Source organism: Coffea arabica, chromosome 4e, assembly GCF_036785885.1.
Source record: "Coffea arabica cultivar ET-39 chromosome 4e, Coffea Arabica ET-39 HiFi, whole genome shotgun sequence".
NCBI classification, from domain to species: domain Eukaryota; kingdom Viridiplantae; phylum Streptophyta; class Magnoliopsida; order Gentianales; family Rubiaceae; genus Coffea; species Coffea arabica.
In genome coordinates, this window is record NC_092317.1 from 10,962,319 (window position 1) to 10,980,467 (window position 18,149).

The 18,149-nt window shown below is 34.4% G+C and overlaps 2 protein-coding genes across 2 annotated transcripts; both read right to left on the reverse strand.

Moving 5' to 3' along the window:
* Positions 1-237: 237 nt before the first annotated feature.
* On the reverse strand, positions 238-2,883 carry LOC113720175 (probable disease resistance RPP8-like protein 2). The gene has a single exon (XM_027245132.1). It carries the CDS (start codon positions 2,881-2,883, stop codon positions 238-240), a length of 2,646 nt encoding a protein of 881 aa, XP_027100933.1.
* A 6,565-nt stretch (positions 2,884-9,448) lies between these two features.
* LOC113741842 (probable disease resistance RPP8-like protein 2) lies at positions 9,449-12,166 on the reverse strand. Its single transcript, XM_072046458.1, has one exon. It carries the CDS (start codon positions 12,164-12,166, stop codon positions 9,449-9,451), a length of 2,718 nt encoding a protein of 905 aa, XP_071902559.1.
* Between the last annotated feature and the right edge of the window lie 5,983 nt (positions 12,167-18,149).

Consider the following 18,149-nt stretch of genomic DNA (forward strand, 5'->3'; position numbering starts at 1 on the left):
GTCATTCCTTGTTTAATAATAGTGGGACAATTAACAAAGCAAGCATTGAAGTGTGAGATTTCAAATAATTATAAAAAAAAACAAAGGACTTAAAAAGCTTGTGAATTGGGGAAAACAGATACGGAAACATTCTTTTTATTTTGATAAAAACTTGAAATAATTTTATATTAATCACTACACGACATAGCTTCCATTCTATGCGCGAAATACAAATACCAACTTCTTTCCTTCTGCGAGTCAAAATGTTCTGAGGTTAGGGACACTGGATACCAGGTCCGCATCAAGCCTACTGATGAAATCTTTCGGCATGTCCACAAGCTCAAGCGCATCAAGACTTGATATGTGCTTCAGCTCTTCCGGCAACTTCCGTAATCTGCTGCAGCTCCTGATTCTCAGGCACCGGAGCTGTGGCAATGCACCTTTCTCCACCTTTATTTCATCCAAAGCAAGTAGGCGGCTGAGCTCAAGGAATTTCAATTGGTGAAACCCGTGCCTAGAAATGACCACATGCTGTGGTCCAAAATATGTAGCTTTCAATTTTAGGAACGACAGCTGTCCCAACTTCTCCAGTACTGGCATTGGGTCATCCATGAGATACGTGGATCTCAAAGACAAGCGAGAGAGATTTGGAGGGAAATCAAGAGGCAGCATTCTCAAATCCAGCCCGACTAGCTCAAGCTCTGTTACATGATGGAGCCTAGAAAGTCCAGCTAGAGATTGTGGCCACCGCATGTCTGAATTACAACAAAGATGTAGCGTCTTTAGGTTTCCAACCTCAGATAAATGCATGCAGAGTTTGTCTATCTCTGACCTGTCATCCACTACAATCCCCAGTTTCTGAAGACTTGTCAATGTTATCATGTTATTGTGCATAACGTCCTCAAAGCGTATGCCTGACAGAGTCTGGAGATTCCTCAATCCTTCGATCTTAAGAGGCACATCACATACCATCCAATACGCATATAGATGCCGTAAACTTTCAAGCTTCCAAATGAAATTTGAAACTTTCACTCGTAATCGATATTCAGAGTTCCGTATGTCAAGAGTTTGTAGGTATCGCAAGCAACCGACGGAATGAGGGAGCCTGCTAATGTATGTGCCTCTTAAATTGAGGTACCTTAGAAGCCTGACTTCACGAATTCCTTTTGGCAAATTAAAGTACATATTAACATTCTCAAGGTCTAGTATCCTCAGCTTTCTGAAACTTTTGAAGATAAGACTAATGTTTTTCCTGTGACAGCGGACATTGAAAAAAAGCAGAGACCGGAGAGGAGGGGTCGAAGACCCAAAATAATTTTTATCCAGAGGGAGACTATGAACAGCAAGGTACCTGGATTTGGCTGATATTTCATCATCTCTGGTGTCATGGATCTGAAAAAAAATTTCATCCTCTGCCTTTCTGATTGCAAGCTCTCGCAGCAAATCATGGACTCTGCAGCTTCTAATCCTCTCATCAACAGTCGTTTCTGCCACTTGGACCATATTCCTGCTACAAAGTTGTTCTACATCATATGCTGCAGTTTCCTCCAAATTTTTTGCATCTCTTTTCTGGATTATTCCCTCTGCAACCCACATTTGGATCAACTTGCGCACAGAAATCACGTGGTCTTCTGGAAACAAACCCAAATACGAAAAGCAAAATTTCAGTTTGGGAGAAAGGTCTGCATAACTTAATTCCAGAATTGCTAATACCCCACTCTGGCTCCTTGACAGGTATGTGCTGAAGTTGTTGAGAACTTTCTCCCATTCACTCTTCAACTTTTTCTTTGCCACTAGCAGACCACCTATAACCGTGATGGCCAGCGGCAGACCATCACATCTTCTTGTAATCTCTCTGCCTACTTCTTCCAAATCCGGAGGACACCCAGCATTAGCTCCATGGCCTAAGGCCATTTTGAGAAACAACTGCCAGCTGTCTTCCTGCCCCAAAGTTTTCAACTCACACGGGTGGCTAAGAGCATCTGCGTGTTGGGCAACCTCCCGATTGCGACTTGTAAGTAGCAGTCTACTTGATGCATTAACATCAGGAAAGGCCCCAGCAAGACAATCCCACGCTTCTTCCTTCCATACATCATCAAGCACCACAAGATAACGCTTGTCTTGTAGATCTTGACGGAGCCTTTCTTCCAAGTCCTGCTCCTGCATCTTTTCCAACATGTCAAGTAGCTCATTAGTTATCGGATTTAATTGCTTTATGATTGTCCTGAGCGTCTCTTTGTGATTGTAGCTTGAAGAGACGCAGACCCAAGCATGGCAATCGAATCTTGTCCTGACATCAGCATGGTTATAAACTTTTTTGGCTAGAGTTGTCTTACCAGCACCTCCCATGCCGACGATTGAAACCAGACGGCGGTTTTTGTCCTCTTTCAAAAGTTCTGCCACCAGGGATTTTGTTTTCTCCTCGAAGCCCACTATATCCTTGTCCTCAACCGATCGCCGGATCCGTTGAAGCTCTTCTCCATGTGTACTCGTCCCCTCTCCAAGATTTTTTATACCAAACTTTTCGCGGCTAGCGGCTATGTCATCGAGCCTTGTCTGTAAGGACTCAATCTCTTTACCGATCTTGTTAAGGCTCACATTCCGCCAGGGATAATATGCCAATCTAGTCACAAATCCCTTATCTTTTATACTTTCAACTTTGCTGGCAAAGATCTCAATGACATCCTCCGCATCGTAGGCCGCAGCTCTGACTAAAAAAACCCAGTTGCGGATCCTCGCATCTTCATCTTGCCTCTGTTCTGCATCCTTCAGGAAACACCGCATCCAGACCAGATCAACTTTGAGTTTCTCAACTTGTCGTTCAACATCTTTCAGAAAAACAGAGTTTTTATTCAGCAGATCAACAATTCTCCCAATGACAAGAGAGATAACAGGGTCAGCCATCTTGGTTAAGCCGGAAGCGAGCTTTGCTTTCAACAAGCTGTTGTTGTTTTAACTGATCTCAGAAGAGAGGTTGGATTCTTCTCGTGGTTCATTTTCTCTTCCAGTTTTATCCTTAATTCTTCATTGACTTGTGCAAGAGCAATTGTTTTAGTCAAAAACAAAGCAGTTCGATTCACATGGTGGAATGGAAGGCGGAATTGTTTTGATACGCGGATTTGATAAGCAGTTTCCACTTACAGGTCCGCGGTTTTGCAGACTATAGTAAAGTCTTGGTAGGCCATAACCGACCAAGACACTTTTATAGGTGGAAAAAGAACAAAATAGTACCTCTCTGACCAAGTCAATTTTCCGTCATTTACCTCTGCTTTCTCTTTTTGGAGCAGAGTGGAAAACTGACACTAATATTGGCGAAATATATGGCTTGTAGTGTCTGTAGTGACAATAATGTAATATCTCACAAAATCCCTTTGCAGTACATTGGCATAAAATATGCCACGTAACCACGACACCTTAACATACACAATTAACTACTCCCTCCCTTTTTTTATAACTGACGTTTAAGGTTTTGCACACCAATTAAGAAAAGTTTTTCATTATTTAAATCTATACACTACTTTCCTTTTGTACCCTCATTAATTGTCCAATTCATCCATATTTTCTCTCACTAAAGTACTAAATGGTGCTGTTTTACTAGGCCAAAAGCAAAGAGAGAAGCAATAATTACTAGGAGTAGTAATTAAGAACCCTGTAATGGAAAAGAGAGATAAAAGGGTAAAATTGTGAAAAATAATTAATGCTGCATGGGAATAATACAATGACAGATAAAAGTACTTAAGAGCAAATTTCTTAAACGTCAGTTATAAAAAAAGGGAGGGAGTATATATTAGCACTGATAATAAATCCCTTACCTTTTGGCAAAAAATATATTTTTATCTCTAACTTTTAAAATGCGGCAAACTAGTTCCTCGCATTTTAAAAACGAAGCAAATTAATCTCAGATTGACAATTTAATATAGATTTTAGATATAAAATTGGAAGGTCACTATAAAAAGACATTAAGTCACTGTAAAAAGGAAAAAAATTAAAAATTATAACATACTACCTAGAAAAAGTTAAAATTTTTTGAGACAATCACATTGGTCAACATAAAAAGGAAAAAACCCCCTAAGTTACAAAATTTTATAATTCAAAAATTGTTTAAACTTTTTTGAGTGAAGGGTTTGTTTTTTATGCTACAACTTTTAAATTTTTCCTCTTTTTTAGAGAGAATGGTTTGTTTTTGATGTTGTAATTTTAATCTTTTCTTTTGATGTTAATTTAATATCACTTTTTGAAAAAAATTTTATTTTTTAAGAGAGAAGGTTTTTTTATGTTGTAATTTTAATCTTTTCCCTTTTTCTATTGACTTAATATCGTATACATATCAGATATAGTTAGATTTGATTAAAGCTAAACTGATGTTTCAATTTTACCCTTGAAATCTATATCAGGATATCATTCTGGGATTAATTTGCTTCGTTTTTAAAATGTGAGGGACTAATTTATTTTATTTTAAAAATAAAGAAAAAAAGTTTTGTTTCCTAAAATGTAAGGGATGAAGCATATCTTTTCTTGTTTTTTTTGCTGAGAAATCCTTTTACACATGAGAGGGATACTGCCCTAATCTATATGGTTTACTGTCTGTATGTCTTGTAATAACACCAGCTCCCTCACCCCCACTTCCCTCCAAGGTTCAGGATATTCTCACTGTCCAAGATATTTTGTGCTGAATACATTGTTATAACAAACACATGATTTTCATTTTATATTTATTTTTCAAGTATTGTTATTGTTTATATAATCGCATCCTCAAATTTTTGTTATACCTTACACTATTGTTAGCATTAGAAATTGAGAAAAATGCCAAAACAGTTGCTATGCATTTCTATAAAATTTCCCATTTTATGAAGCAATTGTTACTTTTGCTTTGTGATCAGCTATACAAGCACAGCTCTTTTTTCTTAGTTTTATATTAATTCTATCTTTGCTAAATATAGTACAAAATGTGAATCATTTTGAGACTTACATTCAACTTTCACATAAGTGACAAAAGAATATTTATTGCTTGGTTGAAACTAAAAGAACATTTATTCAGTTTTGGCAGAAGCGAAATTCCATTTGTTACAAAAGAACATTTATTCAGTTTTTCTAGAAGCGAATTCCATTTTTTTCCTTTTTCTCCTAGATGAAAACTCCATCTCATTGTTCATCTTAGGCATCTCTTGTTTGATGTGGTAGTATTATCGTGGTTTTTTTGACATCATGAATGTGAGCTAAAAAAGTGTACAGAAAGATAAAAAGATGATTGAAATACATATTTATGATACAACCAATTTTTTTTTCAAAAAATATAATCACTTATGCAAAGAAACATATTCTTCCACTAAGCCACCCGTACTCCGGCATCTTAAGGATAAAACATATAGCTCTTGTTCACCCATACTTTTATTTTATTTATATATGTTGACAAACAAACCAAACCTAAAAGTTTTAATTGATTATTTAATAGTTTTATCTATAGTTAAATTTTTTAATAGTTGTATTATTTAAAAGTTTATATTTTATTTGATAATTTCTTAACATAATAGTTTCTTGTTTTACAAGTCTAGTTAGTTATAAATAGCTCATTAGTTAAAATATTTCTATGATTTAATTCTACAAAGTAACGCTCAAACCTCAAAGGTGCGTTAATGCCTGCAGGACGCACTGCAGGCGGTGACACATGCAGGAGGAGAAATCGAGGCCATAAAATGAAGGGTCAAAGTCTCCATTATTTGCACTTTCGGTATGTAAAAAACAACCGAGTAACAAGGTAACATGACATAGGATTAGGATGCAAACGAGCCGAGTCAAGTTGAGTTTTGATCTAATCGAGTCGAGCCTCCAGTTAATTTTATGAAACTCGAACTCGAGTTAAAAAAATTAATAATTATTATTTTATTTTTAAAAATGAATAAAATAAATATTTTTCTTAACAAATAATAAAATATTAGAGATATATATATGTAATTTTATTATTTAAATCAAAAATAAAAAAATATATATAATCGAGCTCGCGAGTTTCCGAGCTCGCGAGTTTACGAACTTAATGTTTTTGAGCTCAAACTCGACTTGATTAGCTCGAGGTCGATTCGAATTCGATATTGACCGAATAAGAGGAGGATAGGTGCGTTAGACATCGCCACTGTTTAGAAACCATCGATTCCAGTTTCAAAATTGACGGTTTTGATTCTTTCGAAAGATAGAACATAAATCAGTTCTCAAAAGAGTAGTTATGACTACGTTTCTTGAACCTACTATTTCAGTTACAGTTCCGATTCTTTTTGTTATATTTAAACACTTGTTGGTATAAAATTGATTCTAAAAAAATATGATAATGAATGTAAAAACAAAAAAAAACTTATTATATCATCATGTGCAAGAAAAAGAAAAAATTATGCAGATTTTATGAAAAAAAAATATTTTATTATTGATTAGATTAGATTCGTCTTAGATTTAGATTAGTCATGGGGTATAAACTTATTAATGGAATAGGACAATGAGTTGTTGGGTTAGAACTAGAGCTACTGGTAGTAGATGTTGACTATTGATATTAAACCATAATCCGGTTAAATATGTTTAGGTGGCAAATATTTTTTTAGAAGGTTTAAATGGGCTGTAAACCATCTATTTCGATTCTGGTTCCGATTCAGAATTTTGATGAACCTAAATCTAAACCTTTAGCCACAATTATAGTTCCAATTTTGATGTCCAAAATTTGGTTTCGATTTCGGTTCAACAATCCGTCGAATCAATTCTGATCTGGTTTCGATTTAAATCTGAATCGTGGTCACTCCTAGGATGGGCTGTAACCTATTTGCCAAAGTTATTGCCAACTTAATAGAATTCAATCTATTGCCAGTGCAACATTAATTTGCACAGAGTGGTAGTTGGGTATGACTCGATAGAGCTGGGTCGTTGCTGAGTTAGTATCACGCGTGGGTAGCAATTGAATGATGATTTTTGAAACGCAGATGAAACGGTAACACCTACAGGCAGTGCAAAATTAATTTTCACACAGTGATATATAGTGTGTCAAGTATTAGGGAAGGTAAGTGATACTTCTAAAACCTCAGGGTTCCAAGTGTTATTAGGAGAAACCTCAAGGGAGGTTTCGAATATTATCCCATTGGTATAAAGTGCATAATTGTGAAATTTGTATAAAGATGTATAGATGAATAAGGGCTTTCTTCTTCTAGTATGTTTCTCTCTTTTTTTTAAGAGAGTGTCTACTTTTTTACATTGATTTTTTTTTTTGTACAATCTCAACTAATGACTAATGAGAAAATTTTCATACTTTGATTAAGAAATTTTGATACAAGTATAATAATTGGAGATGGAGTCCAAGGGTAGGTAAGTAGTTTTTAATGAGCAATTTTTAATTATAATCACCAATACTATTGAAATGTAATCAATTGGAGTGTTTTATTTCTTTTAATTAATGCCACATTGAAATGCAATAATTTTAATTAAAAGACATAAGGGTAATTTGGAAATAACAAAAACTAAGATGAAAAAGTGCTTACACTCTCTAATGCTAAAATTCATACATTTTATATAGTAATGATAATGATAATAATGAAATCCAATGATGCTTTTGTCCTAGGTTTCCTTTCATAACACATTAATGTCATTACTACGTGAATAAGTAAATATACACCAATCTACTTCAAACTATTTATAACTGATGTTTAGTTCAATTTCAGCAAACATTCCTTTTTCCCTGATTGAATATGATAAAAATACTGCTATAAATAACATGGAGCAAAATGGCAAGAAGCGCTATCATTTTCTCCATTTTTGCGCATTTTTTCTTTCTTCAACTTGATTGCCCTGCTCTGCATTGAGATTCAGGGCTACACCTTATGTTAGTGTAACACGAGAGGCTCTAGATATATGAGATATCATTCATGTTCAAGTTTGGAATCCTTTTTTTTTCATCCATATATCTTGACTTGAAGTTGAAAATATTGTTTTAAAAAAAATATTTGCATACTTATGATCAATTTTTTCAATAATTTATCCAGTCATCTGATTGAAGGTAGAAAGAAGATTTGATTAGGCATTTCAATGAACATATAATTTTCTTCCTTTTCACAAAATTCAGGGTCTCTCCACTTAAATTAATTACATGCATGATGATTTGGACAGAAAAAATTATTAATATGCCACTTTATTTTATCCTAAAGATAAAAAAAAATTTATTCTATGGTAAAAAATCGTGTCTTGTAACTTGAACATCCAAAATTCTTAAATTCTTTCCTTCTAAACCATGTAAAAGGGCATTTTCATCAACTCAACTATTTTGACAGTTAACTTGATGGGTTAGACTGAAATGGAAGGTAAAGTGAGAAGAAATAAACTTTAGATGTAAGTACAACATTGACCAAATTCTTACAAAAAAAAACTTTGACCAAATTCTAAGGGGAGTTTTTGTGCTTAACCCTTCTTTTTATAATGTTCTTTTCATTCCAGTAATTCACAAAAAAATAAATAAAAATTTATTTATAAGAAAAATTATGCTTGGCTTTTTCGTGAAGTATATACATTTCCTTCAAGGCAATGCATGTTATGTAATCACGAAGAATTCAGAGGAAGTGCCAACTTGTACACATTTCCTTCAAGGCAGTACATATTATGTAATCACAAAAAATTAAAAGTGACAAACTTATAGACAGTGGACTATCTATTATATATGACATTTGTATAGATTTTTGTAAAAAAAATGTATTACTACGAACAAAAGAAAAAAAAAAAGATAGAGACACAAATCCTTTAAGACATAGGTGTAAATGTCAGTTACCCAAACTTAAAAACAAATGGAGTACTTAAAAAAGCTTGTCAGTTGGTCTGAATTATATGGGGAAATAAAGATTAAAATAATGACAAACTAAGGATGTTGAATCAGCAAGATTCCTTTTATTTATATATTTTGATAAAAACTGGATCTAATTTTATTAATCATTGCACTGAAATTTAGACAATGGTACAATATGAGGCGAAGCAAGGGCCGCTCAGTAGAGAGAATAATAAATAAATGAGAGTATAAAGGTAAAAGTACACAGATTTGTACAGGAGATTATTTGAAATAATTACTGTAATATTTTTTATGATGTGATATATGCAAAATAAAAAGATGATTAGAAAAATAAAAAGATGTGATAGAAATTGTATTTGTAATGCAAATAAATAATTTTTTTTGTCAAATCATGGCTCAAGACCAAGTTTATTAAGGTATCCATTTACAAACTCAAAATTGTGGGACAATTAACAAAGCAAGGTATCCATTTGTAATGCAAAAGATGTCGGTGTAGGCACTGTTAGTTGCCCAAAATATCATTAATAACAAAAGAGTCATCCCTTGTTTAATAATAGTGGGACAATTAACAAAGCAAGCATTGAAGTGTGAGATTTCAAATAATTAAAAAAAAACAAAGGAAACATTCTTTTTATTTATGTATTTTGATAAAAACTTGAAATAATTTTATTAATCACCACGCGACATAGCTACCATTCCATGTGGGAAATACATATGCCGACATCTTTTCTTCAGCGAGTCAAATATTCTGAGGTTAGGGACACTGGATACCAGGTCCGCATCAAGCCTACTGATGAAATCTTTCGGCATGTCCACAAGCTCAAGCGCATCAAGACTTGATATGTGCTTCAGCTCTTCCGGCAACTTCCGTAATCTGCTGCAGCTCCTGATTCTCAGGCACCGGAGCTGTGGCAATGCACCTTTCTCCACCTTTGTTTCATCCAAAGCAAGTAGGCGGCTGAGCTCAAGGAATTTCAATTGGTGAAACCCGTGCCTAGAAATGACCACATGGTGTGGTCCAAAATATGTAGCTTTCATTTTTAGGAACGACAGCTGTCCCAACTTCTCCAGTACTGGCATTGGGTCATCCATGAGATACGTGGATTTCAAAGACAAGCGAGAGAGATTTGGAGGGAAATCAGGAGGCAGCATTCTCAATTCCAGCTGGACTAGCTTAAGCTCTGTTACATGATGGAGGCAAGAAAGTCCAGCTAGAGATTGTGGCCAATGCATGTCTAAATTACAACGAAGATGTAGCGTCTTTAGGTTTCCAACCTCAGATAAATGCATGCAGAGTTTGTCTATCTCTGACCCGTCATCCACTACAATCTCCAGTTTCTGAAGACTTGTCAAAGTTATCATGTTATTATGCATAACGTCCTCAAAGCGTATGCCTGACAGAGTCTGGAGATTCCTCAATCCTTCAATCTTAAGAGGCACATCACATACCATCCAATACGCATATAGATGCCGTAAACTTTCAAGCTTCCAAATGAAATTTGAAACTTTCACTGGTAATCGATATTCAGAGTTCCGTATGTCAAGAGTTTGTAGGTATCGCAAGCAACCGACGGAATGAGGGAGCCTGCTAATGTATGTGCCTCTTAAATTGAGGTACCTTAGAAGCCTGACTTCACGAATTCCTTTTGGCAAATTAAAGTACATATTAACATTCTCAAGGTCTAGTATCCTCAGCTTTCTGAAACTTTTGAAGATAAGACTAATGTTTTTCCTGTGACAGCGGACATTGAAAAAAAGCAGAGACCGGAGAGGAGGGGTCGAAGACCCAAAATAATTTTTATCCAGAGGGAGACTATGAACAGCAAGGTACCTGGATTTGGCTGATATTTCATCATCTCTGGTGTCATGGATCTGAAAAAAATTTTCATCCTCTGCCTTTCTGATTGCAAGCTCTCGCAGCAAATCATGGACTCTGCAGCTTCTAATCCTCTCATCAACAGTCGTTTCTGCCACTTGGACCATATTCCTGCTACAAAGTTGTTCTACATCATATGCTGCAGTTTCCTCCAAATTTTTTGCATCTCTTTTCTGGATTATTCCCTCTGCAACCCACATACGGATCAACTTGCGCACAGAAATCACGTGGTCTTCTGGAAACAAACCCAAATACGAAAAGCAAAATTTCAGTTTGGGAGAAAGGTCTGCATAACTTAATTCCAGAATTGCTAATACCCCACTCTGGCTCCTTGACAGGTATGTGCTGAAGTTGTTGAGAACTTTCTCCCATTCACTCTTCAACTTTTTCTTTGCCACTAGCAGCCCACCTATAACCGTGATGGCCAGCGGCAGACCATCACATCTTCTTGTAATCTCTCTGCCTACTTCTTCCAAATCCGGAGGACACCCAGCATTAGCTCCATGGCCTAAGGCCATTTTGAGAAACAACTGCCAGCTGTCTTCCTGCCCCAAAGTTTTCAACTCACACGGGTGGCTAAGAGCATCTGCGTGTTGGGCAACCTCCAGATTGCGACTTGTAAGTAGCAGTCTACTTGATGCATTAACATCAGGAAAGGCCCCAGCAAGACAATCCCACGCTTCTTCCTTCCATACATCATCAAGCACCACAAGATAACGCTTGTCTTGTAGATCTTGACGGAGCCTTTCTTCCAAGTCCTGCTCCTGCATCTTTTCCAACATGTCAAGTAGCTCATTAGTTATCGGATTTAATTGCTTTATGATTGTCCTCAGCGTCTCTTTGTGATTGTAGCTTGAAGAGACGCAGACCCAAGCACGGCAATCGAATCTTGTCCTGACATCAGCATGGTTATAAACTTTTTTGGCTAGAGTTGTCTTACCAGCACCTCCCATGCCGACGATTGAAACCAGACGGCGGTTTTTGTCCTCTTTCAAAAGTTCTGCCACCAGGGATTTTGTTTTCTCCTCAAAGCCCACTATATCCTTGTCCTCAACCGATCGCCGGATCCGTTGAAGCTCTTCTCCATGTGTACTCGTCCCCTCTCCAAGATTTTTTATACCGTATTTGTCACGGCTCGTCTCCATGTCATTGAGCCTCATCTGTAAGGATTTAATCTCTTTGCCTATCTTGTAGCGGTTCACAATTTTCAAGGGATAATACGTCAATTTGGTGACGAGTCCCTTGTCCTTTGTGAAGAACTCAACTTTGCTGGCAAAGATCTCAATGACATCCTCCGCATCGTAGGCAGCAGCTCTGACTAAAGAAACCCAGTTGCGGATCCTCGCATCTTCATCTTGCCTCTGTTCTGCATCCTTCAGGAAACACCGCATCCAGACCAGATCATCTTTGAGTTTCTCAACTTGTCGTTCAACATCTTTCAGAAAAACAGAATTTTTATTCAGCAGATCAACAATTCTCCCAATGACAAGAGAGATAACAGGGTCAGCCATCTTGGTTAAGCCGGAAGCGAGCTTTGCTTTCAACAAGCTGTTGTTTTAACTGATCTCAGAAGAGAGGTTGGATTCTCGTGGTTCATTTTCTCTTCCAGTTTTATCCTTAATTCTTCATTGACTGGTGCAAGAGCAATTATTTTAGTCAAAAACAAAGCAGTTCGATTCACATGGTGGAATGGAAGGCGGAATTGTTTTGATACGCGGATTTGACTTCAACTACAGACTACTCTGCGACTAAATACATTAACTTCTCTTCCTTATTATGCAAGTGTTCCTTAATAAATTAACTACACAAGTCATGACCAAGACACTTTTACAGGTCCGCGGTTTTGCATTCTATAGTAAAGTCTTGGTAGGCCATAACCTACCAAGACACTTTTATAGGTGGAAAAAGGAAAAAAGAACAAAATAGTACAAGATTCCTCTCTTATCAAGTCAATTTCCCGTCATTTACCTCTGCTTTCTCTTTTTGGAGCAGAGTGGAAAACTGACATTGGCGAAATATATGATGGCTTGTAGTGTCTGTAGTGACAATAATGTAATATCTCACAAGACCCCTTTGCAGTACATTGGCATAAAATATGCCACGTAACCACGACACCTTAACATCCACAATTAACTATATATTAGCACTGATAATAAATCCCTTACCTTTTGGCCAAAAATATTTTTTTATCACGTTTTAAAAACGAAGCAAATTAATCCAGATTGGCAATTTAATATAGATTTTAGATATAAAATTGGAAGGTCACTATAAAAAGACATTAAGTCACTGTAAAAAGGAAAAAAGTTAAAAATTATAACATACTACCTAGAAAAAGTTAAAATTTTTTGAGACAATCACATTGGTCAACATAAAAAGGAAAAAACCCCCTAAGTTACAAAATTTTATAATTCAAAAATTGTTTAAACTTTTTTGAGTGAAGGGTTTGTTTTTGATGTTATAACTTTTAAATTTTTCTTCTTTTTTAGAGAGAATGGTTTGTTTTTGATGTTGTAATTTTAATTTTTTCTTTTGATGTTAATTTAATATCACTTTTTGAAAAAAAAAATTTTAAGAGAGAAGGTTTTTTTTATGTTGTAATTTTAATCTTTTTCCTTTTTCTATTGACTTAATATCGTATACATATCAGATATAGTTAGATTTGATTAAAGTTAAACTGATGTTTCAATTTTACCCTTGAAATCTATATCAGGATATCATTCTGGGATTAATTTGCTTCCTTTTTAAAATGTGAGGGACTAATTTATTTTATTTTAAAAATAAAGAAAAAAAGTTTTGTTTCCTAAAATGTAAGGGATGAAGCATATCTTTTCTTTTCTTTTTTTTTTTTGGTGAGAAATCCTTTTACACAAGAGAGGGATACTGCCCTAATCTGTATGGTTTACTGTCTGTATGTCTTGTAATAACACCAGCTCCCTCACCCCCACTTCCCTCCAAGGTTAAGGATATTCTCACTGTCCAAGATATTTTGTGCTGAATACATTGTTATAACAAACACATGATTTTCATTTTATATTTATTTTTCAAGTATTGTTATTGTTTATATCCTCAAATTTTTGTTATACCTTAGACTATTGTTAGCATTAGAAATTGAGAAAAATGCCAAAACAGTTGCTATGCATTTCTATAAAATTTCCCATTTTATAAAGCAATTCTTACTTTTCGTAAAACCCATGATTTTTGGCACCGGTTTTATTATTTTATTTTCCCAATTAATTAAAAAGATAAAATTACTAGGTAAAAGAAAAAAAATAAAAATAAAATAACTGTAGGATGGGATAAAGGTTCCTAATAAACTAAAACTCTTATCCAAACCACCTACTAGTGGGTAGTGCTAGGTTTAAGATTTTATTGAAACCCTAGAAAGAAAAATAACACCATCCTTACCCTTCTTTCGTCTGCCTCCCTAGAGCAAGAGCCGTCAGCTAGTAGAGAAGGAGAAGCAGACAACACCGTCAATCGATCAAACGACTAGGCACCTAAACCTGTAAGTCCCGAAATCACGCAAAAAACTTCTCTTTTAAGTTTTAGTAGTTGCATTAATTGTCTTAGGAATTTTACGGATATGTATGGTTGTTATATATACGTAGATATATATATGTTTTTAGAAAGATTCATATGTGGATTCGTAGAAATAGGGTGTTCGATTTTAATTTTTGGTTAAATAAGGTTGCCCAAATCTGTTGGAGGAAAACAGAAAAAAAAAAAAAAAAAAAAGAAGAGCAGCGGCCGCCGCTGCTCTGTTTTGGCTAGTCGTTGCAGAAGCAACGCCATGCAGAAAGAAAAAAAAAATGGAGGCCGCCATCACTGGCGGCAGAGAAAAGAATTGGCAAAGGGAGAGAAACATAAGGGAAAATACCGGTTTTCATCCCCAAACTTTGGGCACAAGACACATTTCGTCCCTCATCTTTTGGGCATGACACATTTGGTGTCTGAATTAACAATTTTTGATCAAATGTCATCCTCAAACGGCAATTTAACCAACATTTAACGGACCGTTAAGTAAATGTGGCTAACCGAAGCAAAATCAGGTGGAAAATGACGTTGTGTTCATTTTCTCTGCAAATTTCCAAGACTAAGCTCCTACTGCAAATTTCTCCGAGAGTAAACCCCCTCTTCCAATTATAAATATATAATTATAATTATATAATACATATAAATATTACTTATACTAATATTTTATATAATTATAATGTATATTAGATATTAAATTTAATCATTATATAACCTTATATTCATAATAATAAATATAATTATAATTATATAATTTATTGATATTATATACACATATATATTATAAGGGATAATTTCATAAACCTCCCCTAAATTAGCTTATGAAAAAATGGGAAAATGGATAATTTATGGAAAAAAGCCATAAAGAGCTGGTGTTTTATTGGAGAACTGGTTTATTTTTATTTTATCTGATAAATAAATTTGTTTATGAAAAAATGGGTACTCTGTTCTTATAATAGAGGAAAGCCATAAAGAGCTGAAATTTTATTGGAAAACGAGTTTATTTTTATTTTATTCGATAAATAAATTTATTTATGAAAAAATGGGTACTCTGTTCTTATAATGGAGGAAAGCCCTAAAGAGCTAGTCTTTTATGGGAAAGCGATACTTTACAGAAAGTGACCGCGATTTGGTTTATGAAATTATCCAAAAAAACAATTTAGAATAGAAAACTTTGAGGGCTAACTCCATATCTCCTCGGTTTCATTCTTGTCTTTTTTTCTTCTCATATTCCACAAGTATCCTAAGTTTTTTTTTTTTTTTTTTGGCCTCATTTCCCACTTGTATCCATTTTGTGCATATCTTCTTATCATGACTTTTAGTCATATAATCTGAATTATTGTACTAATTAGTTTTTCACATGAAAATGATGGATTCAAGAGATTTTAGCCAGGACAGAGAGTGATTTTTTCTGAATAGTTAGTTCCATGAAGGATTAGAATACCACAGTCAAGATTCAGGTAGAAGTAATGGAAGTGAAGGGTCATACTAGCTACTTCAGGTACTACTTACTTTGCATAGTAAGGAGAGAATTTGAGTACAATACCAATTCACAAACAACTAATAGTAATACCAACTTTTATTGGACTTGGTCAATATCACGGACATTACATTTTTTTTTATGGTTTAAGGCTTTTTTCTCGTCTAATTATTTTAGCTAATTATACATTTTAATTTTAGATAATCAGTTTTTGTGAGATTCTCATTTGTTTTTACGTGTTCAAATTATGAACTTTTTAATATCCAAAAAATTAATTCCATAATCAACCAAAAAAATTACCCTTTGTTGATTCTGATTGTTCTCTATATAGTCACTTTCTACAATCAGATTTTACAAAATCTAAAGCAATCGAGAACGAGGCCTTATTATTTTCCTAAGAAACTGAAACGGGTTCTGCTTTCTCAATTGCAGGAGGGAATACTGAAAGCAGCTAACAAGTACTTACAAGAAAAGGTAATGAAATGGCTACCCAGACAAATATGCAGCAGTGGTGCTCTTTAACTATATCTGCCTGATAAAATTTTCTTTCGTGATTTTGCAGATGGATGAACAGCATAGTGTTGTTACTGACATGGTGCCGCTGATGACTACTGCTACTAACATTCAATATGTGTTGCTGACAGTAGGCCAAGCCTTGGGGTCACAAATGACCCCAATGAAAGAATTGGCCATGGTTGGCCAATGGGTCCAACCCAAAGGAAATTTTTTTTTAAAAAAAAAAAGGGGAAAAAGATGGTTGGCCTTTTTGGCCAACCAATGAAAACAAAGGGTCGCCAGAAAGTCTGGCGACCATGGTAAAAAAAGAAATGAGGCCAACCATGGCTCTAACCTGAAGAGGAAAAAGGGATAATTTAGATGTTAACCAAATATAAGATAAAATAAATAAATGTTTAATAAATAAATTTTGAATATAACTAGTCTATTTTTATAGGTTATCATGGGTATTAAAATTCAAGATCCAATTTAAAGTAATTGTTAGAATTGAAGTATTGGTCATGTAAAACTTATATTTAATTAATTACGTCTAAGATATTTAAAGAAAAATCTAGGATATCTTAATTTAGCCTTATGAGGTTAATGTAGACGAGGTGAGATAAATTCTAAGTTGTTAAACGAAATGTTTAAAATAATAATAATAATAATAGTAATAGTAAATAATAATGCTGACGATAACACTAATATTAATAATAATCATAATCATAATAATAATAGTAAATAATGATTAATAAACAATAATAGTAAGGATAATAACAATATGGACATGGAGAAAATAAATTAAGGATATAAACGAAGATAAAAATATAATACGAGTGGAATAAACTAAGACAATAATAATGATAATAAGTCAATATATCTATAGATATATATATATGTACATGTATACATAAATAATAATAACACCTACACACGCATAAAAGTGGAAATAAAGGGAAAGGTAATAGTAGCTATTTAATATATATATAAGTGGTAATAAAATAAATTAGCGACGACAAGGATGATAATAATAATAATGAATAATTATAAATTATAAATAAACATAGTGAGATAGTAGTCAGGATAATAAACATGATTACAAATAATTATTTTCTTTTAAATTAGGAAACTTTACAAAATGAACACTTTCCAAAGTAAGAAACTTTCTAAAAATAGAAACTTTTCATATTAGGAAATTTTCCAAAAATAGGAATCGTCCAATTTAAGGAAAATGCTATTAGGGTTCATATAATGGTATATATACGAATCTTCAGCTTACTCAGAGTTTGTATATTTATGCATCTATAAGAAGTAACAACTAATTAGGGAACCTATGCATTTGATAGGTACGGTATAAGTATCTAAGGTAGTTCCACTCGAGCAACCAAACAAAGGTAGGTGGTACTTACCTTTCTGAGATTTCAATGGTGCAAAAGTGAAATTTTTGCTTTCAATCCTATTTTGTTGTATTGACTCGAAATGTATTTGATGAAATATTTTACTTGGATATTTATGAAAGTTATTATTTTTCTATATAAAAATGGACCATGTGACTTATTTGAAATGTTTTGATACGTTAGTATATACCAAACGAGCTGAATCTTTTATGAAATCAATGATCTATGTATGCGACATTTTGGAATGAATTTTTGACAAGTAAAACTCAAAACAGTCATGGAATAGACGGTAGGGGCTATAGTCCTGTTTAATCGTCATGGTAGCTTGGTATAAAGTCCGACTAATTGGCAAGGTCATGGTAGCCTGGTATAGAGTCCGACCGATTGGCAAGATCATGGTAGTCTGGTATAAAATCCGGCCGACTGACCCATCTATCGAATGAGACCAATAGGTAGTCATGAAACCTATTGGTCGCCCACCTAGAAGGGGTTTAATCTCTAGGTTGAGTACTCAGTAGCCGGTCATTGCATGTACTTGTTATGAGCTGATATGGAACGATTTATGAACTGATCTGAGATGAGGCTCATGAA

What these genes read in the sequence shown, in the direction of transcription:
- LOC113720175 (XM_027245132.1), bottom strand. Translation starts at nt 2,883, where the DNA reads ATGGCTGACCCTGTTATCTCTCTTGTCATTGGGAGAATTGTTGATCTG.
- LOC113741842 (XM_072046458.1), bottom strand. Translation starts at nt 12,166, where the DNA reads ATGGCTGACCCTGTTATCTCTCTTGTCATTGGGAGAATTGTTGATCTG.